Here is a 22,603-nt window from a genome sequence, read left to right as displayed (position 1 = left end):
TTGTCACTCCATGAGGGATGTGGTGTTTTAGCTTATGTGATCCATCATAGTGGTCCAGAATACTCAGGCTCACATAGCGGTACTTTGTACCACAAGTGCAAAACTCCAGTCACATTGGAACTATAGGAAATGCATTCCCCCCCCCAAAAATAACCTATTTTACATGCACATCAAGCCAGTGTAATTGCTACAGAATGGCAGAAAATTACATATTGAACCCCCCGCGTCCTGCCCGACATCAATTCTCGATAGCAGAAAAGCCTTTTAGAAAGATCCCAAAAGATGGGCCACAATCTGGCCAATCAAAGCCCACGGCACAGAGACTACCAGCTGGGCTTATGGGGACTTAATTTTTTGGGGTCGACCAATCAAGCCTCCGATCTCCTGATTCTCGCCACACCTCGCTTCCCTCCTCTGCATACCCTGAAGCGGTGGAACCCTGGAACTTAATGAAACCAACAAGCTAGCTCTGTCAGTGCCCAGAGACAGTAGAAGTGGAGCAGCCGCTAGCTAACTAATGGAGTAGTATTCCCCACTGAGAGCTGGGAGTGGAGGAACCTCATTTAGCAGTAGCCTGAAGACCTCACTTTCACCGACCGGTAAAACTGAAAGGGGGAGATGGAGGAGAGAGCCTGATTGGTTATTGAGTTGTTGAGAGGGGATATGATTGAAGGTGAGATATTGTATACCGTGAGATACTCAGCGCTCATGGTATGTCAGATAGCACACATTTTGCCCCAGGGAACCATTCAATAGCAGATAACAGCATCCTCAAAATCACCAAGAATAGACACATTTAATCAATAGGGATCGAATTAAGAAATTCAATGGTTCAAATAGTGACATTTAGCGCATAAAACATTAACAACATAGATGCCTTTTCCAGAAAGGGCAACTTATGAATATTGCAAACACATATTACAAATCAATTAGAAGGCTTGACATTTCTGCTCTCACCTGAGCCATCTGCGCTGACATAGAGCTCAGCAGAATGCTTCAGAGACTGGAACAACGACTCATAATTCTCAAAGAAATGTTGCTTTTCCACAAATGTCTATAGAGGAGACAGGAGACATGGGTGAAATTTAATAAGATGTTAATGAAAGATCCCTTGATGTCAAAACCTAAAGGTAATCCTAGACACGGCGTCCCCAGACATTTTACTTATCAAAGATCTCTGTCATTTTTCCAGAGCTCAATTGATGACCTACATGGTATGATTTTGTTTCAGTGTAAAACAGCCTATTTGCTGATAATGGCGGGTAATATGGATGATAAATATCTATGCCATGTAGCTTCATATAGCACGTAGATTAATTTTATATCACAATATACCAAATTACAGTGTGGATCGGTGCAGTTATATAGGTAAAACATGAATCAGCCTGTTATAGCAATTTTACAATTTAGGCATTTAGCAGATGCTCTTAATCCAGAGCGATTTATACAATAAGCAAAAAAAAAAAAAAGCATGGCAATACATCACATACATAAAAAGTAGTTATCATGAAACATGTGTAAGCTAAGGGCGTAACAGTGGAATATCTGTATAATGAAACTACACTATACATACTATACTATACATATACAATAAAGTTATGACTACATAAAATGCAAGTCTGTATAAGTCTGTATAAAATGCTATCTAAGTCTACATAAAATTCTATCTAAGGGGCTAGGGTAAGTGCTACGGGCCTGAAGTCTGAAGAGGTGGGTTTTCAGACTACGGCGGAAGATTGGGAGTGAGGCTGCAGTTCTGATAGCGCCACCATGAGGCTGATTTGAATATTTTCAAGTCCTCTGCCTAGTGGGAATGTGTGTGCAAATGATTACTGCTACATTTCACAGAAATTGCATGCTGTGTTCATGATTTGAGGTATTTTGTTCAAAACGGAGCACTCTTGCAAACTTTGGAAACCAACCTTAGCCAATCAAGATGGAGTATGGAAAATCAGAGAGACCCGTTTTGTTTAATGGCTATAGAGATAATGTGTACCAATTTGCATGATGTTTATTGGACAAAATATGTAGGTGTACTGTCAAAAACTGTGTTACTCTCTCCCCATGCCTTCGGCCTGGTGGAAACAACAAAATCTAAATCTAGGATATTTTTTTATTTTTCCTGTTTTCCTATATAGGCCTACCTGCATGGTTGGTAACCAAGACAATGTGAGGCATTTTCAGGATAAAGTAGCCTCGTAGTTCAACATCCGATTTATATAGAGTTAATATACAGAGTTACGGTCATACGGTATATGGCTGAACTTACAACATAGTTTTGGAGCATCACTTCAACGGACTCCCGACAGCCATATTTGATGATCCAAGACTTGAGTTTAGACTCTGCCTGGATGAGAAAATCCTGAATGTTGTGCTGGTTCTCCAGGAATTCCATCTTGGCCAGGTGGGCATTGGAAGAGGTGGAGACATAGTTCATCCTAAAAGAGAGTCCACATGGGACATTAAACCTATAGCCTGAGTTATATATTATTCTTCTTCCTATAGATTGCAAATGTGAATTTGCAACACTGCAAAGTCCTGTGATCATTTAAACCTGAAATGGACCTACTCTCAGACTTAAATGAACACAGTATGTTGTTGCATAATTTTGCAATTCCCAGATTAGTTCCAGGTTCTTAAACATACACATTACACCATACATACAGTACACATACTCACACTTGGATTGTACTGTGAGAGATGTGTGGGTTTGGTTTTGTGTGATTTTAAATACAGTTTTGCTGTTGTTAATCTTGGACCACCCCTACAGTATTTTCTTCAATTCATGACGTACTTTCTACATTTTAGAATTTTGTCCTTCATTGTCCTTCAATTCAAGGCTTCACATGGTGAGTTATTGGTAGAAAAACTTCTTTTTGAGGGTGAAGTATTCCATTAAAATAAAAATGGCCAATCTATTCAAAAAGTAATTAATGTTGATTGCATCTTTGATGACGATGTGTGCCTCTAATGTGTTGGTCCAGACTGGACATTGGGTTGTGATTACTACTGTACTGTACCTCTCTGCCATGTCCTGGAGCTGGTCAGGGGGAACGGGTATCCCATCAATGCTTCTGTCCCGATGGATCCTCTGAAAGACCTGCTTATGACTCTCCAGGCTTTTCAACACATCCTGCACAACATGTATAGTATATATGGGTAACACACATTCACATTCACACAGATTGTGCACACTGAACACAAACCTTTTGTGCATTTGGGATTTTTTTTGTGAAACTCCACACACAGGGCCCCAAATAGGTAATTTATTCCACATTGCCTATAACATGTAGGACAATGTGTCAGCCCAAGTGAAGTCAGGTTTCCATCTCAATTCAAAGGTCAACATGTGTTTATGATGATGTGTGCATCCACTTTTATTCTAATGAATCTGTAAATACTTTGTTGCATGCCGAAAATGGCCAATCTACAAGGTCTGTGAGCTTGTAGATCTGCTATTTTTGGCGTGCAACGCAGGTGTGCAACCAAGTATAAGTTAAGCATACAGTAAGCTATAAATCTTCCATGCTAACCTTGTGCTGCTCCAGGGTCCTGTGGACAGTGTTAGCCGTCTCTTGGGGTGCCTGTTGGAGTGTGATCTCTTGACGCAGCGCCCCCTCCGCCTGGTGCAGCCACAGCCCCACCATGCCCAGAGGAGAAGGCAGGGACCTGTCCAACAGCAGGTGCCAGTCCAGGAGCTGAGAATACAGGGACAACAGTTAATTGACCTAATCTAATTAATCTATTATTTATTTATTTTAAGAAAAAAAACATTAATAATCAATCAATGTCATGGTCATGGTCATGTCATGCACTGTTTGTTATTATAGTTAAAAAATATATTTTTGATTATTCGATCATTCGATTAATCAAAAAGTTTATCGATAGAATATTCGCTAAGAAAATAATCGATAGTTGCAGCCCTAGAGAGGAGAACAACAGGATAGATCTCAAAGTGAAAATGGTGGGAGGAGCTCTATGACAAAAGATATATTATATATACATTTTTATTAATAAGCGATACAGAATGTGAATTGTACTGTATCTCAATTTCTATTATCTATCTATAATATTATATCTAGTATAATATCTATCTATGTACATTGCTATGGAAAAGACAACTTACTACAAGAGGGATATAAAGCAGCTTTTCTAATTGACCTACTGTGAGTCTGTCACATGACTTAATTTGCCTTGACTTAAATTGCATTAACTAATATCCTGCATACTATGTGCAGGTCATAGGATAGTTTCTTTGTCCACATAAATTAACCAGTCCGTTTTTTTTTCTGACCGTGTATTTTGGAATAGAAAACAACCTCTCTCAGTCATAATTTACGAGTAGCTGCGGTTTAATTGGCAACTTGGCCATGAGGCTAACAGGTGACTGTGCTTGTAAAGCCTGCTTTATACTTAGTCGCTCGCTGGTGCAGAAAATAGCCCCTCTACAAGCTCACAATGCATTGCAACGTGACATGTTGTGAGCTTGCAGCTCTGCTATTTGTATTTATTCACGGTGCACAACACGGACACCGGCGCACAACACCGACACTGGCGCACAACAAAGTATAACACCACCATTACTCTCACCCTATTGGAGACTCTTTCCCAGGCCTGTTTGACCAGCGCCTGATCTACAGTCAGCATTCCGTCCCTCTGTGTGGACTGCAGTGCTGCTTCCACCTGCTTCCTCTTCATTTCCAGCTGCACACGCAGACTCTTGAAGAGCTAAAGACAGAGAAAAATACACCAATGAAAAAGAAAAGGCAGAAGTGGGGAAATCTATAATGATGCACAGCTCGCTATGCCATGCAAAAAGCCATAAAACATTCAAGAAACAGCCTGCACAAATCATAATAAGTGTCAGTTAAATGAAAAGCTCAGCTCTACCGCATCGTATTGCAGACTAATTAGACATTCACTGTCAGAAACTGTTGCTAATTGTTCTTAAATCCTCTCCCTTGCTGTGGCTTTACAGTCCCTGACTTCACAGAACAATGTACAAAGGAAATGTGGGATATGATATCCCTCATCATGCTGCCAAACATGGAACATATCCTGAGGCTTGCTGGAAAAAACCCAATTGGTTGAAATATGGCAGCGTAATGCCACTGATCAGACTGATTGTTGTCTGCCCAGACACACGTTGCATCTTCGTGGTGCTCTCATGTGTCCGATGTGTGTATATTGTGTATGTGTGTGTGCGACTGTGCGCGTGCGTGCATGCGTGCGTGTGTGCATGTGCACTGCACGCATAATTGTGCATGCATGAGATTCTCAGTGTCATGTTAGAACGGATGTGCATTGACTTTGAACTGCTCTTGGAGTTCCTTCTCTCGTTCTCTCGTGCACACGGAAACACAGACACAAAATACACCCACGCATAAATATACAAGCACACAACACCACGGCAATGCACATGCACACGCACGTATGCACGTGCACACACAAACCTGGTATTGCTGACTGAGATTGCCCTCAATCTCCTGGGCTTGTGCTGCGTCTCTCTCCAGCTGGTCAAGCCATATCTTCAGCTCCCTGAGGCTCTTGCGCTGCTCTCTCTGGGAGGCCGGGGGGGGGGGGGGGGGGGGGGGGGAGGGGGAGGTTGAGGAGGAGTGGAGGAGAGTGGACAACACAATGAAGACAAAGGGATGGAATACACGAAACAGGAGCAACAGAAAGACAAAGGAGAGGAGAAGCAGACAAACAAGGGGATGGAGAGGCAAAGTCATTAGAAAACTCAAAAGTACAGGACAGGCGGAGAGAGATGTTTGAGGGCCGGCAGATGAAAGGATGGAGGGGGTTTAGAGGTATAAAGAAAGGGCACAGTGTGTATTGTTAAACATGTGTACTATTAATCCACCATAACCCCCCACCGAAACATAATCTAAAAACCAACTGCTGCTAAAAGCACTCATTTTTAACAGAGTACCATGTTAAAGACCCCCTGCTAAATTCCCATTGGATTTTTAAATAGCCATGACAATAATCCCATCCAGCTCAAAAGCTGATTAGATAGGCTATTAAATTCTAGAGCTATTCAGTTCCAGTTTTCTTTTCTTTTCTTTTTGTATTGATTCTCTTTGGCCCCTTTAGGCAGACCATGCAGCCTCAAATTCTATTCTTTGTTTGGGTTTCAGCCGCGAAGATGGAGTTTCCTATTTCCAATGGGAAGCAAACCAAACAACACTTCCCGGCCTGAACAGTATTATATCTTTCATTTTCCTTAATATTATCTTTTTTTTTTTTTGGTCATGTTTCAACAACAAAAGACAAACAAAACAAAACAAAATACAGGCTCTAATTAACATGTGCAAGGGTGAGAGTGAGACAAAAGCATTATTTAAACATACATCTCAGTGGGTTAGTAAGACGAATGTCAGGAGCAAGCTATCTGACACCAACACCACAACTACAACAACTATAAACAGCAACGGAACATCATAGCCTGACAAAGCGAGAACAATTAGCGTGGCTTCACAGTGTGTCAGAGCTCCTGACACTGCAACCTTAACAAACAACCCACCTCTGTTCACAAGCCTTCCATCAAACACGTTGCACCAATGTGCACTGCTACGCCAGGGGGCCCTCATTGTCATGCTAATGGAGAAATGGGAGCCACAGTTCTTGGTGGTAATGGTAATAAATGGTAATATATCACATCGTATTATACAGGACTCTCTTGTTATCATCACTATTGAAACCCCAAGGCAGTAACGTCACCTCAGGTGAGATAAAGTGACAGCAATAACAAATGGGTTCCTATTCTTCATGAAAATAAACGTTAACCCTGTCCCCACAATGTAAAGTACCAATACTGTAATTCAATAATGTAGCCATAGCAAATAAACCCTGGTGTAATTTATATGGCAAGGGTGCAGGTGTGCAAGGGAGAATTAACCTACAGCCCGATTTTCGCTGCGTGCCGTCTCGCACATCTAAAACAGCCAATCTACAAGCCCACAATGCGTTGTGCTGGGACTGGGAGGGACACGTTGTGAGCCTGTAGATCTGCGCGCGAAAACACAATGAAGTACAGTATAATGGGCTTTAATGATATTCAGGTGCAAAGGTTGATGGAAAGCTTGCCCAAGGGACTTTAATTTACTTTACAACCTACCTCCAACATTTCCTCAATATCTCGAGGAGCAAGATCAAACTGTAAGACAGAGGCAGCGACAACAGCCACAGGAGAACAGTCATCACACAACAACCACCAGAGACCAGAGAGAGACAGACAAGGAAATATGCCTGTAATATACACTCGGTCGTACGATGGTGTCGTGCCGAAAAAATAGCAAATCTACAAGCTCTTATATGGGTTATTTGTGGCACACGCCACCGTCGTACAGCAAAGTATAAATTAGGCTATACAGCAAGAGCAAAGATGTGCAAAAAGGAAGCAATCAAGAACAGGAAACATACGACCAAACCTGGGCCAACATTTAGACACTGGAACTCATTCCTTAGTATTTGTTTAAATGTGCTTGCTGCACATTTACTAATGCAGTTTAGTAAAATGTTTATAAAAGTCATGTCATTTAAAATCAGTCACAGCAGAGTTCTAGGGATAATGAATGTAATTATTGTGGCAAACCCCTGCATGTGCACCCCCGGAATATACTGTGTGTGTGTGTGTGTGTGTGTGTGTGTGTGTGTGTGTGTGTGTGTGTGTGTGTGTGTGTGTGTGTGTGTGTGTGTATATATATATACAGTATATACCCCCATATTAATTTGCATATACTGTAGTATTCGACCCAGGACTGGACGCTACACTTTAATATAAACAAAATGTGTTTATATTAAAGTGTAGCGGGAAGGGTAGAGGTGTTATGGGTAAAGTTGGACACACTGAAGATGAAAATGTGATTTGAGACTAATGTGGAGACGAAGACAGGTCATGCACACTAGGACTAGGTGAACGATGAAGGGATGCTACTGTGAGTAAAAGGAGGAAAGAAAACAAATGGCATATCTACAATGAAAAATCCTGAGTGTTCATTTGAATTGGAAGGTGTAAAAATGGACCAGTAAGGGTTGTCAAAGATGCAATCCATAACGTTCATGTTTTACCTGAGATTTGAACCTGGTCATTACCTCATTTAGGATGGCACAACATTTCCCTTTTAAGCATTACATAAAAAAATCTCGAAACACATTCAGCGTAAATGCTCGATCTACAAGCCGAGCTTGTAGATTGGCTATTTTCGCGCCCCAGAACCATGATGCTATAGTGTTCAAGTGGTTAAAATAATGTGTTATTCACACAGAAAGGTTATAGGTTTAAATGAATGAACACAGCTTTAAATCAGGATTTTTGCTCTGTAGAACGAGAGAGTGTGACATCCACGCCAGGTTACCTCTTCCTCTGTCTGACCCTCTGAGTCGCTGTGATGGCGGTCAGGATAACACTTCAGGAACTGCGCTACGTAGGTCATGATGGATTTCTCATCAGGCTTGTCTACATCTACATCTGAGGAGGCAACCACAGTAATGACATTAGGCACAATAACCCTTGCAAATGTTTAAATGTAGGTCGGAGTGCAAGGATATGAATGCTACACCCGTCCGCCAACTGAGAGCCAAACAGTGTTTAGACAGGCCATTTGCAAGGGCACGTTCAAACCGTTTAAAAAAGATACAATGCATGTACAGTAGGTTGTCTATTTTTTTTTCAATTCATCGTATTACAAAGTATGATGTAGTATTATAGAGCTTAAGTGGTTAAAACAACAATTTGGACGTCAACAACAGAGCTCATGTGAACATGTAGTCAGCAGACAAGGAAGGAGCTCAAATCTAAACTCGTGCTACAAGGCTATTTGCATTCCTTTGTCCATTGACATGAAACTAACAGGGCTGTATGATTGACATCTGTTCAGACAGAAAGGGCCAGCCGCCAGGCGGTTATCTATGATCGAACTTGGGCTCTTCAGCTCAAGTTTGGCATGGAGGTTCAGTGGTGCTGACTCGCATGGCATAATGATCATTCATTATCCTGATGTCAAGCTTGATTCGTCAGGGCTCGTTCTGAAGGGCAAGCGTGAAGGGGCACAGATGGCATTTGGCAGTTTGATTCACGAGCGAATTTGATGCTCTGCTAGATATTAACCGCTGTATTTCTGTACTTTTGAAAAGCAATTTCTATATTAAAATAAGTTAAGCTGTTGAATAGGATTTCATGTGATTCACATTTATTACATATAAATGATTACACAAAAGTGTTCAGTGTGCATTTTTCTTTTAAGATTTCTGTGACATTGTATATTTTATTATTGACCTTGCTGCCCTTCTAGCCAATAGCATTTCGGGAACGGAAGATGGAGGATTTGAATTAGCTGAAAACGGTTCTGTGCTTTTGTAAATGTTGATTACCTTCTGGGTCAAGAAGTTGCGGAATGCCCAACTCAGTCTCAGCCAATGAGAAGGCCTCGTGTAGATTCTCTCGGTTAGCTCTCCGCCGTACACACTCCATGTCTACAATGTTAGGTCGGAGGGCAAGGATAACTGCAAAGAATGCTACACCTGTTCGCCAACTGGGACCAAAGTCTCTCACGTCAATACCTAAACGCCTGGAGTGACAGAGGGGACAGAGAGAGAGAACATCATAGGAATGAGAAACAGCACATAAGAACATTATTTTCGAGCGATTATTTTCAGTAGTTAATTTACATTTAATGTAATAATTTAAACTGCTTCTGTTTGAATGTGTTCTTTTGTTTCATTTAGCAAGATGTTTGCTGTGCACTGCCAAACTTAAATGATGAGCGAAGACATACTTAGTAGCTGTTTGCTGGACCCATCTGAGCAGAGCTTTCCTGGCCCCTCCCTGTGCAGGTGGTAGGAGCTTCCTATTGACGGGTGGGCTTGAGGTTTCGGTGCTGCTGGCAGAACTGTCCAGTGAGGAAGTGCTGCTGGACGGACCAGTAGTTAAGCTACTGGTCAGCTCCTCAATCTGTTGGACAGGAGAGATCCATACAAGGTCAGACAGTCACAGCAGTAGTAGTCTGTTCAGGACTGAAGCCTTTAGACATAAAGGTGGAAGGACCTCATGCAACAATGCATCTCCATTAAAGCCTTTTTACATAAACATTTACTGTGTGTGCATTATAGGCTACGTAAAGAGTGTTTGTCATTTTTAGAGTGGACAGTATTTGCAGTGCTTTACAAATTTCTATTCTATTAATAGTTAATTAATTATGAATGCACACACGTTTACAAATAATGTGTCTTGAAAATATCACTCATCTCCAATTATATATCACCCAGTTCTCCAATTTCAGCCTCTGGGAATAACAAATACTTTTTCTAGGATAAAAACTCTAAACCTAAACCAGTCTAACCAAAGGGGCTTTACCTGAAAATAGAGTATGATGGTCCACATCAACCCAAGTACAATTGACGGTCGTCCGTCCACGATATCTGTAGAATTGATGTTGACTAGCTTGATCTGCATCAAAACACAATATACCAGCATTGGAGCATTTCATATCTGAAACCAAATAACTCCAGATAACGATCAATGACATTCGGATACAGTGCGTCCACATACAATTCATAATAATCTCATATACAGTATATTAACGCACACCATTTCTCTCAATCTGCTAATTCAATCTTGTACGTAATACGTCTTCACATAATAATGTACAATATGTGGTGCATAATCCTCTGGCTCTGTCTGTACATCTAATCTAAATGTAAAAAAATACACGCATGGCAGTTATGAATAATATGTCAAATAAGATAGTAATACTAACCGGAGATCCTCTGTACGCAGACTGGAGTATGAGTTGGGGGATCAAAGGGGAGCAAAGGAGACAGACATAGACACAGACAGACATAGACACAGACAGACAGACAGACATAGACACAGACAGACAGACAGACAGACAGACAGACAGACAGACAGACAGACAGACAGACAGACAGACAGACAGACAGACAGACAGACAGACAGACAGACATGTTAGAAATACTGTACTGTGTAGGTGTGATTGAAAGGGAATGACTCATTGACTGTGCGATGGTAGATAAGAGTCTGAGGTGAGAGAGCCAGAACGGGCGGTTGAGAGGTGTGATCTATCCTCTCCACACAGACATGAGGGTTTATACCAGCAGAGAGGGACACTTGCTTTAGCAATGTAAACGTACATGTTTTCTCGGACGGAAGGACGGACGGGCGGACATACAAACAGACACAGGGAAGGGGACAGAGTCAGAGATAGAGCAACATAAATCAAGAGGCAGGTATAGAGAAACCGAGGGATGAAGAAACAGAGTGGGGACAGAGAAGAGTGGTGCGGGGTTGGATGCTGCCAGACTTGGTTAGATAGAGGATGATATGTAACCTTATCGTCACAGAGAGGAGGATATTGAGGAGCTGAAGTGGCACAACACCACAGGTCATAATAGGTATAAATCGCCACTCCATCATAAGGCGGAGGGCGGCAGATGAGGTTTCCATGGAGAATTGTAGTTGATGAGAATGGCTGCAGTATATGGCTCCATATTAGAACACACAGTGGGTTTACAGTATCATGGCAACCCATCACGGCTATGAGCAGTTGGAATGGTTAATATTAAAGTGTTGTGTACACCGTGTGGAAGTGTGTGCGCACACGCACACGCGCACGCACACGCACACGCACACACACACACACACACACACACACACACACACACACACACACACATCATTATTTCCTGTTATGATAAATATATGAGGTAGACTCAGAGGCACTCACAGGCGTATGGGCCGTACGGCCCACATCTAACGTGGAATGTGAATATGGTCTAGACTGACGTTTTGAATGATTTACACAAAGACCACATTTGCATAAAATGTTTCACACACACACACACACACACACACACACACACACACACTGACAACTAGTACATACTACATACACATAGACAGACACACGCAAGCACGCAGAGTGCGCACGCCCACACACAGCTGGCGCAGCACGGCAAAACACAGTCCCATCGCCGTCTCATCTCCAGACTGCAGATTACCGTTTTAGGATTTACGGTTTTAACCCCTGTCACACTTGAGGAAGTCAAATCAATGTCCCCGCAGACGGCAGCTCGCACTTATGGATTTATTTATGTATATCCAAGGACATGCCGGCAGAAGCTCTGGGGATCTAATACTGATCTCACACACGGAGGGGGGGGTGTATTTGATACTAGTAGCCAACTGGTTTCGACTGGGTTTGTTTGGACATACAGTACAGTACGTCTGTCAGCGAGGCAGGGAAGAGGATCCCACTAGGCTTCTTGGAACATGGCAACAAGGAGAGAGGATGGGACGGAGGAGATGAGACAGACAAAGAATTTAAGAGGAGTGAGGAGTTGCAATGACACAGGGGAGGGAAATAAAGCAAGAATATGATGTATTTTATTATGACAGTATTTTATTCTACTGAAATGAACTTTTTTCCTGCTTCCGTCAAACAAACAAGTACATCAAGCAATACGTATGAAGAATCACACCCATGTGAACTGAGCGGCGCAGGCTATGTGTGTGTGTGTGTGTGTGTGTGTGTGTTAGGCTGCTCAACAGTGACACTTGACACCACCCATATTGCTGCTGTTTTTACAGACATACATTACATACATAGGGACATATGTCCCTGTATATCTCTATGTATATACTGTACATAGAGACACGCACGGGCAGTTATAGGAGCGGTGTGCACCTCTCAAAAAACTAAAGACTAGAGACTAAAATACACACATCACAGAAAAAAACGACAGAATGTGTTTTGAGGAGCGGTTTCATATTGATCCATCGCAGGATACGTGGATACACAGAGGAGACGGAGCTCTGTGGCGTCAGGGGATGAAGTGAGAATAGCAAAGAAGGAGATTCATTCACAGAGGGGGGTGAAAGCTGGAGGTAGAAAGATGAGAGAGAGAGAGGGGTCACAGAGGGTCAGTGAGTGTTTTGTGCCCATGAGGCAGTTGGAGAGAGAGAGCAGCGAGACGGGAGAGAGAGCGCACCAGGCACAGCGGGGAAGGGAAGAGGGGTAAACAGAGGATTGAACTCTTACCTTCCTGCCCTCCAGGAAGTTCAGCGCTGTACCAATGTTGGCGACGCAGTGGATCTTCCGTAGCTTCTTGCCCTGCTCACATGGCTGGAGGAAAACGGGATAATGACGGGCAGAGAGATGGAGAGAGCAAGGGAGAGAAAGAGTTGGAGTGGGAGAACACTGTAGGAAAAAACTAGACTGATTTTGAACAACTCACGCTTCTTTGTTACAGAAGGTAATACTCACTTTAAACCTATAGTAGTGTCCCTATTTTATTAAATTATTTTCAAAATGTCAAAAATGTTTCAAAATTGGTGACATATTTTAATTAAAACTTTGAAAAAAATAGCGATAACAGTTAATAAACAGGAAAAACCATACAATTCAACTGAATCAGGAATCATAGAAAAATACAGAGAATATAAACGGTAAACAAACACCTTGAGACACAGATCAAACCAGAGGTGTGCTTGCCCATAAGCAACTGGATCGATCAGACATAAGTAGACAGCTGAGAAGACCTTGGGCAATATTTGTCTACAGGGATATGTGTAGTGTGTATGGATCTGTGGGGCTCTGTGTGTGCATGTATGCATGCAAGTACACATGTACGTGTGAACCACTATGATCTTTCCTTGTTAATCTGGTTGGGTCTGTTTTATAGTAGTCTCTCTCTCTCGACAGACTGTTGACAGACTGTTGACTCAAATTCAAGGAAAAGAGGCCGCTGTTTTGTCTTTATCATTTGACGATGGGTTCTCAGATTGGTTTTATAGAAACATTATAATAAAGGCCAAATGCTTATTCCCATGTAATTGAGACTGTGATCTACGGTTCTTTTCTCCCATAAATATGCTTAGGAAAGCTCAGTGGTGATCTTTGATATAAACAGACTTTCCAATTGTGATTAATTAAATGATTTTAACTGTGTTTCAGGCCCTATGTTCATCAATTTGCATTCCACTGTTATATGACCAAAGGGGCCTTGTCAGATCAACAGGATCAAATGAGAGTTAGAACATAATCCTACATGGAAAAGGAGCCTTGCGGGTTTGGAACAGAGCTGGGAACAGGTCTGCAGCCAACATCACGTGCAGTGCAACTGACCATGACGGCCGCGAGTCTCACCAGTTTCTGTCCAGACAGAACCTCCAGTAGAGCCAGAAGCATCACCCCATCTTTGATGTCCTCAAACAGGTCTGCCACCACCATGGGAGGGACACGCTATGTGCGACAAAACCACCAGAAAGGGATATGAGATCATTTTATAAAGACATACTTACTTTGACTCCATCATGGATTTGATAAAATGACTGAAGAATGCAGTTTCACTTTTACACATTTGTGCAAATAAAACGCATCTTAGCTGGTTAAGAGTATATGTCTGAATACGTATGCTCTATCAAACTGTTACATACGGTATATTTTCTGTTTACCTGCGGCATGCCATAGAGTCAAACAAATCTTTCCTGGAATGCAACAAATAACTGGGATTGCAGGCTTAACAGCTCTCACCACGTGCACAAATATGGAACAATCACATTAGTTTCCCTGGAGTCTTAATCTACACCAAACTTGTGCAATCACTGCAATGCATACAAGCAAATCAGTTGGAGCTTTCATTATAAATGTCAAATAATCATTTCAACATGAAACAGGGATAGAAGAAGGCCTGGTATAAGTTGTTTATTACTGGCAGATTCAGCCCCAAGTAGAAGCTCACTGAGCTCTAAATGGGGTCTTGAAATCCCCAAATATGCTGATGATTCCAAAATTGACTACCTCCCCTGCCCTGACACAGACTTCCAGACTGGTGAAAATCCACATATCTCTGTTTCGCCCTGACGCCACATCAAGGATTTCTCTTTAAAAGTACATTCACATGGCGCAGCTGAGGAGAGCTTTAGAGGGGGAAAGCACTCTGACGAGCGAGCCATTCACAAGGAGATTAACCGCAAAAAGAGTGTGAGGGAGAAAGTGAGAAGAGGGAAGGAAGGGAGACATATGTGCGAGTTAAGTGCATGTGTGTGTGTGTGTGTGTGTGTGTGTGTGTGTGTGTGTGTGTGTGTGTGTGTGTGTGTGTGTGTGTGTGTGTGCGCGTGTGTGTGTGTGTGTGTGTGTGTGTGTGTGTGTGCGTGGAGACAGTGAGAGACGAACAGCCCTTGACACCCATCTCCACATGAGAGGGGGATAATTGAGCAGAAAGACTGGCACCGAGAAAAATGATAGAAGGCAGTGGGAGAAGGGACACCAACCTCCCGTCTTTGGAAATTAATTATCAAATGCAGTATAGCTCCCGTCGTTAATTCCTCTTCTCATGTTCTTACATGGCTTTGGATACTCAAATATTCAGACAGCACTTGTGCCCCTATCATAAAGTGGCAGCACAAAAATTTCAGAGGGATAAATTATGACGAGAGCTAATTGAAGTGGCATCCTATTTATTCATTATAATCCCAAACCTAATGAGAAAATTTTAGAACTAATTACAAAATAAGAAAGTAATATCAATTTCCTCTGTTCAGCCATATCAGCTAAAAAAAAAAATAATAATCAATGGCCTAATGAGCTAATTACAAGTGAGTGTCAGTGTCATAATTGACTGTGAACAGTGTCATAATTGACTGTGAACAGTGAGAGAGTGCCTGTCTGTTGTCTAATGTGCAGACTGACACTTGACTGTGAACAGTGAGAGAGTGCCTGTCTGTTGTCTAATGTGCAGACTGACACTGAAGATTCTTACAGAGAGGGTTTGTATGTCATTCATGCACGATGTTAATTGTTTAGGCCCAAACTGCACCAATGATTCGCCATGCAACTCCTTTCAACCAAACGGTTGCAACTTGCGAGTAGTTGCATGTAGTTGCATGAAACCATTATTGCATCATTGTGTGGCATGTCCTTAAAACTGTTTTGTTGCAAGGAGTTGCATTGGTGCGGTTGGTTTGGGCCTTAGAGGCATATACTTTGCAATTCTAATTTGGGGTTGATTGGATGTTACTTTCATGATATGGCTTTTTTGTTATCATACTGTAAATAGGACCCTGCACAAATTTTGGAAGCCAATTACAAAACATAACATAGTAGAGTGAGTGAGTGAGTGAGTGAGTGAGTGAGTGAGGTCGTCGGCTGAGGGTGCACACAAAGACCAATCGGTTCAAATTATCATTTGTCCCAGCTGCTATTCAACTACTGAACAGCAAATAGCACTTTATTCTTGTCCTTTTGCACATACTGCCCACTAATGCACTTTTGCTGACTTTGCTACTACTATATGTCATGAATTCTCTGTCTCTAGTGCCCTGTTCAGTCTTGTATTGAATGTTGTTGTTGTGTGGTTTTATGTGTATTTTTACTATGATCTGGCTGCAAACCAATTTCCCGCAAGGGACAATAAAGCTAACCTTGAACCTTGAGTGAGTGAGAGGGTGAGAGAGAGTGAGTGGAGAAGAGTTACTGTTACTAGTAATAGTTGTTGGCCTGTCAAATAAACTCTGCATTGCTGGAATTTGGTGGAAGTACTGTAGCAGGATTTTGGCGGAAGTACTGCTCTAGGAAATGACGTTGACGCTTTACAAATCCGTATACATTCCGTATACCGTGTATGTAACAAGTGTTGTGATTGATTGGTCGAAAAATATCCTATCCGCCGCCGTCCGGGGGAAATACATCTGACGGATGTTCCGGACCGACACTTCCGGCTATGCAATCTCTGCCTTATATTGTGACCAGGCTTTTCTCTTCGCAGATGAGTAAGGCTGGGACGGAGGCTACCAGACCCTCCATAATTAAGCTCTGACATTCTCAGAAACGATTTGTCAGAATGTAAACCCACGCCTCTCCCACTGCCATGCAACTTAAAAGCTCTGTACCGGCTGAGCACACGAAATTCACAACATTCTTGCACAATCTTAATGGTTAGGCTAAAGCTACACACAAGCCTGCGGAACAGCACCCTATTGATTGTACACACTTCCTCCACTCCTTTCAGAAAACAAGAAAAAACTCACAAGATGTTAGGACGTTCTACTCGGTATGTAGGTTATGTCAATAACTGGTGAATTACTCTGGTGAACTCCATACGGTAATGAGAGTCATTAATCTTCTCTGAAAATGACCTGTTCTTAAACTTCCTGCCTCATATAAACCTCTGTCAGAGCTCATAAGATGTCTTTTGTTATACCTGTGGAATGGAAACGTAAGGGGGAAGGGAGAGAGGTATAGTGAACGGAAGGAAGCCCGTGTGGGGGTGCAGTCACTGCAGTGTGGGTATGGGAAAGCCTTCACATTGTGTCTTATCACACCTAGGTAATACTAACGATTAATCACATACCTTTAGGCGATAAATTAAAGACCTCTGATACCAGGAACGGTCTAATCATCTGCACAGCCAAGGGCATGTTCTAGCCCTGTGAGAGCTAAGCTAAACCAACTGTTAAAGCTTATACCTGCCCTGGTACCTTCTTAATAACTCTATTTCTCTCTCTATTTCTCTCTCTGTTTCTCTCTCTCTCTCTCTCTCTCTCTCTCTCTCTCTCTCTCTCTCTCTCTCTCTCTCTCTCTCTTTGTCTGTCTTTCTTCTTTGTACCATTTTTGTATTCTGTGTGCCTTTTTAATACCTATAGTAACAAATGTGCCTATGCAAAGAAATGGCACCAAATATAGCAGCGTCTGATCATTTCATAAACCATGACACTCAAAATGCAAAATTTGACAAACTATGTACAGTGTTTGTCAAAGTAAAAAAAAATATCCTGTATAAATTGACAGCATGTGTTCTCTGTTAAGACCCATTCATACTCCAGTTTTAGGTGATAAGGTGACGACAGAAACGGTGGTTAGTAAAAACTAGCCCTGGTCAAGTGCTTACAGCGAGTCTCTCTCATTGATAGTGGCAAAACCCGGAAATGCCGTAGTAGAAGAAATGACTCTGTCCGATACATTGCTGTATTATTTTAAATGGCAGAAAGAGAGAAGCTGGGGACCTGAGACGCTTCCCAGCTTCGAGAATAGACTTTTACCAAGGTCTAGCAGGCTTTGTGTCGGTGAGTAGCTATGTCGTTTTGTTTATTTTCTGGGAATTGTAAACCCTCGCACGCAGTGGGAAAAGCTGCTAGTGAGCAGTGGATGGGTGTCCGGCATGGCGTCAGTGAGAGAGACTCGCTGTATAAGCACTGGACCAGGGTTAGTAAAAAACATGACACCGCTGTGTGACGTCATGTTGTAGTTTTCGGTGGTAACCTTTTCACCTAGAACTGGAGTATGAATACTATGAATAGGCCATAACTCTTTGATTGTGTGAAGGGAAGTTATCAAAAGAGAATTGCATGTATTGTACAGTATATTATGAAATGTATGTTCAATGTTGCCTTTTGCGTGAACGCATGAGAAGTTAAGTTGTGTATTTGCAAAATACCTTAATAGCAAAGGTGGGTAGGAACAAGTTACATTCACTCAGTTACATTTACAGTACTTTAGTAACTTTCTGAATAAAGTGTATCTCTGTACTGTACTTGTGTATTCTTTTATCACTAGATACTTAATTTAAGTAATTATTTGCATAAACTACTTTTACTTCTACTTGAGTCATTATTAATTCAAGTTACATTTATTTTGACTTGAGTACAGCTTTTGGCTACTCTACCCACCTCTGCTTAATAGTATGGGGGTTTTGAGACACTGTTAAGTTAATTGAGTTTCAAGAAATGCATCCACGAAATTGAGGAAAAACTGTAACACTGAGGATCTTGATTTTGACATCCTGACACGTATGATTTGTCTTCCACAGAAAGTTCTAGATTCTGGAATACATGCAGAGTCTTGCAGACCCTTGTTAACATAGATTCTCCATCCTGGATTCTCTGCAGCTTATCCCCTACCCCCAACATCACAAAGCAGTCCTTGGATGGTGCGAGCCGCCATGGCGACCAAGAGATTTTTGGAAGCAAATATTGGCCAATCAGCGTCGCTACGGCAACGCCAGGTTTCAGGTGAAAGGCTAAGTAAGCTGATGATGACTAAAATTGACGGAACAGCAGCAAATTTAATCATCTATTCAGGCCGAGAGGAGTAAAATAATAACAACAAGGCAGACATACATCTCTCTGCTGATAGAACCACAATCTATTGATTCGGTGATTGAGTGAGTGAGTAAGTCAGTCAATCAATCAATCAATCAATCAATCAATCAATCAATAACATTTAAATTAAATTGTCCGATCCTTTACGTAGCCAATTCATGTTCATGTTGCACCACTTGGGCCATGTTGTCTTCCTGTAGGTAACATTAAATAAACTGTCATTTGTAAGAGCATTGCCTGGAATTGCCTGGTATATACTGGTATGTGATAAGACCAAAGGACCAGCAGAGCCTCTTAAACCCTCCTCAGTTCCCCCGCTGACTCGATCTGTCCCTGCATTTGAAATGTGGAATGTTGATAGCAAGATCTACAACTGCTAAATATTTATTCAGTTGCATAAAAATGACATTATAAATAAACAAATTTGTTTACCTTAAATGTTATTGTACATTAAAGGAATTTAATTATTTGGCTACATGCAATTTTCTGCTGTTAAATGTTATTTCCAGGTTTATTCCCTCCAGGGCGCTTTTCAGATGAATTTTCTGCTCCATGTCACCACAGAACAAGGCCACCACCACTGTCATAATCAAATTGGAAACCTTGAGGGGCGTCTCGGATTGAAATAGCACTTGATTACCTTGTGGCCGTGCCACAGTTGCCTTGTCCACTCATTCCTGACACACTACTCAAGCAGTAATGGGTTAAATTGAGGCACCTAATGCAGTATAATACTATAATTACATGCACATGATGGCTCGTGGCACATGGCTACACCAACTGTAATTGTTTAGGCTTATAGCTACAGGTACATTGTTAGCCCCCTGCTTATCAAGAGAGGAAAATGAAGAGCACACATACTCTAAGTGCCTATCCTGATTCCTGAACAATCTAAATGAAAAACGAAAGAAAAATTGTGCCAAACTGAGGTGGAGAAGTTAATATGAAATCATAAAGGTTACAGGAGACTCAAATTAGTTTCTGTACTATAGCTTGCAGGGGAAATACATAGAATGTGTTGATACGGAAACGTGTCCGAGTGATAATTAGAGTAAGACAAAATCCTTGCCACAGGCTATAATAGATAGAATGAATAAAAAACAACAAAAGAAGCTGTGCAGGTAAGCATGGCAGCAAGTGTGATTTTGGTTGGCACAGTTAGCCTCTCACTCATATTTTCAATGTAGGTTTTTGGAAAAGGAGCATCAATCATCGTGGCGGGAGGGGAGCATAACGTTTGTAATGTTTGTAACTGGGGATGGCAATGAAGGACCGGGAAGTCATTGTGAAGTCCATGATCTGGACATGATGATGAGGTTTGTAAGAGGATGAGGAGGTGCAGATAAGAAGATAAGTTATGACTGAGCAGTCAAAAATGAAATACGGATGGGAAAGATTTTAATATGTTGCTGTTAGTGTCGACTCCCTTACCTTTGCCAAGTGGGAATTGATCCATTTTGTGAACGTCCTTTTCTGTACTGCCTCTTGCTCATCTGTACGTCATCAGAAAGCAAAGTTTTGTGATCATTGACATGCAATAATAACCAAATCAATAATAATAATAATAAAAACATCCATACTTTCACTTACAATTTAAACTGATAATTTACTGCTAATTGAATTTGTGTTTCATAATGGCTAGTGACTTGTAAACGTATGTTTTTTCATGCCAATAAAGCCCTTTGAATTGAATTGAATTGAATTGACTCGATCTTGCTGACTTTTGACGATATTATTATTTCTGTCTAACACGTCTAAATAGCCAAACTCTGGCATATACTGAACAATGAGAAGTGATCTGACATTTAGATGGCATTTTCACGAACGTGAAAACCTCTCTTCTCGTCAACTGAAAAGCCAATACCCACTTATGAAAGAATGCCCTCTCCAGCACAGAAAGGGCACAAGGCAGTGGTTCCTTCAATAAGATAAGGACGTCCCTTTGGAGGATTTCATGCTTATAGCAGCAGTTCAAGTACGCAATTTGTTGCTGCATTATTGTTCAGTGTAATCATGTCACATTACATAAAAAGCACCTCTCCAGCATGTGCATTTATTCAACTATAGTGATGGGCGGCTCTTGTTGCAGCCTCCAGCGATAACCCCTAAATTACCCGAGACTCAATCAATAGCATAGATATCTATACTGACAATGTCCCCTAAAAGGACACTTTGCTTAAATGAATCCAGGGACATAAATCAGGTTCTGAGTGGTTCACATGCACATGAACAAACATACACACACAAAGCATCCATCCAAGCACAGACACAAACACAGACATGCTCACCCACAGACACAAACAAACACACATGCACATGCACACACAATTGTACACATGCACAGGTGACCTGTAATTATCATCTTGTGTTGATGTAAAAAGTGAGAAATTCCGTTTTGCTATTTCTACCCCTAACCCCAACCTAAACCCCAACACCACCCTCCACATCCCTATCCCTAAATCTAAACCCTCATGCCTATAATCCTAACCCTGACCACAATCGGATTTAATTGTAACCATGGAAATGAGCCTTTCCCTCTCAAGGGGCCCTGAAAGATGTTCCCACAAGGTTGATTTAGTCAGGTATTACTATCCTTCTGGGGATTCTGGGTACCCACAAATATAGTATTACCTAGCCCACACACACACACACACACACACACACACACACACACACACACGCACACACACACACACACACACGCGCACACGCACAGGCCTACAAACACACATGCTTGCACGCAAGCATGCACACACACAATTTTATTGTTTCTGCCAGCCTTTGAAGCAAACCAATCCATTTACAAAGTAATCCATCCACAGTGCTGGACACCCTCACTTAATGATACAGCGATAGCCGGTGCAAATCCCACTCATCTCCCGTTGTTATCGCAGCGACCTCTGCAGCCGACAGTATATATGCAGTGTATGTTTTCACCAAACAGAAATCAATAAACGCCAAACAACTTCCATCACTCCTCCTGGCGTTCCATCGTTACAGCAATGCATGCCGGTTGGAGCATGTTGCAACTGTGACTCCTACAACGGCTACATCTGTGATCCTGTTCCCAACCTGTCCCATAAACACAGTGGTCCTATGCCATGCCAGGAACACACACACACACACACACACACACACACACACACACTTCCTGCCCTGCCAAAAGCTCTCATCACGTATTGTAGCCGGCACACGTGACAGTGTTTTGTTTTTTCCCCCATGCCGCCAGGCTGCGGCACAGAGCAATATCCTTGAGATAAGCACGTTATCAACGAGGAGGACGCCTGCCACACGGCCGTCCCACTCCCTTAATGAAACACGCTGACTATTTGATTACACAAGTCGGTTAGTGTGTCACAGATTGCTATGGGCAGACCTGAGTGGTCAGGGGTGTGAGTGGTGTGCGTGAGTGTGTGTGTGTGTGTGTGTGTGTGTGTGTTGGGTTGGTAGCTGTGATGAATGGTGGCAGTGTGTGTGTGCGTT

The 22,603-nt window shown here is 42.0% G+C and overlaps 1 protein-coding gene across 1 annotated transcript in view; it reads right to left on the bottom strand.

Annotated features, from left to right (window-relative positions):
• The window catches only part of syne1a (spectrin repeat containing, nuclear envelope 1a), a gene marked incomplete at its 5' end in the record, with an annotated part of 166,459 nt that overhangs the window by 142,130 nt on the left and 1,726 nt on the right, over positions 1-22,603 (bottom strand). The window contains 14 exon segments of the mRNA XM_080790461.1: positions 958-1,054; positions 2,270-2,438; positions 3,021-3,133; positions 3,534-3,698; positions 4,591-4,728; positions 5,454-5,561; positions 8,361-8,473; positions 9,376-9,572; positions 9,780-9,955; positions 10,358-10,450; positions 10,761-10,781; positions 13,062-13,145; positions 14,169-14,264; positions 20,552-20,613. Of these exon segments, the coding sequence (XP_080646587.1) occupies positions 958-1,054; positions 2,270-2,438; positions 3,021-3,133; positions 3,534-3,698; positions 4,591-4,728; positions 5,454-5,561; positions 8,361-8,473; positions 9,376-9,572; positions 9,780-9,955; positions 10,358-10,450; positions 10,761-10,781; positions 13,062-13,145; positions 14,169-14,264; positions 20,552-20,613 (1,632 nt within the window).

This window comes from Protomyctophum bolini (assembly GCF_963924005.1).
Source record: "Protomyctophum bolini genome assembly, chromosome: 19".
Taxonomy (NCBI): Eukaryota; Metazoa; Chordata; class Actinopteri; order Myctophiformes; family Myctophidae; genus Protomyctophum; species Protomyctophum bolini.
Note: the sequence above shows the minus strand (reverse complement) of the source record. Positions and strands in the feature narration are given on the sequence as shown.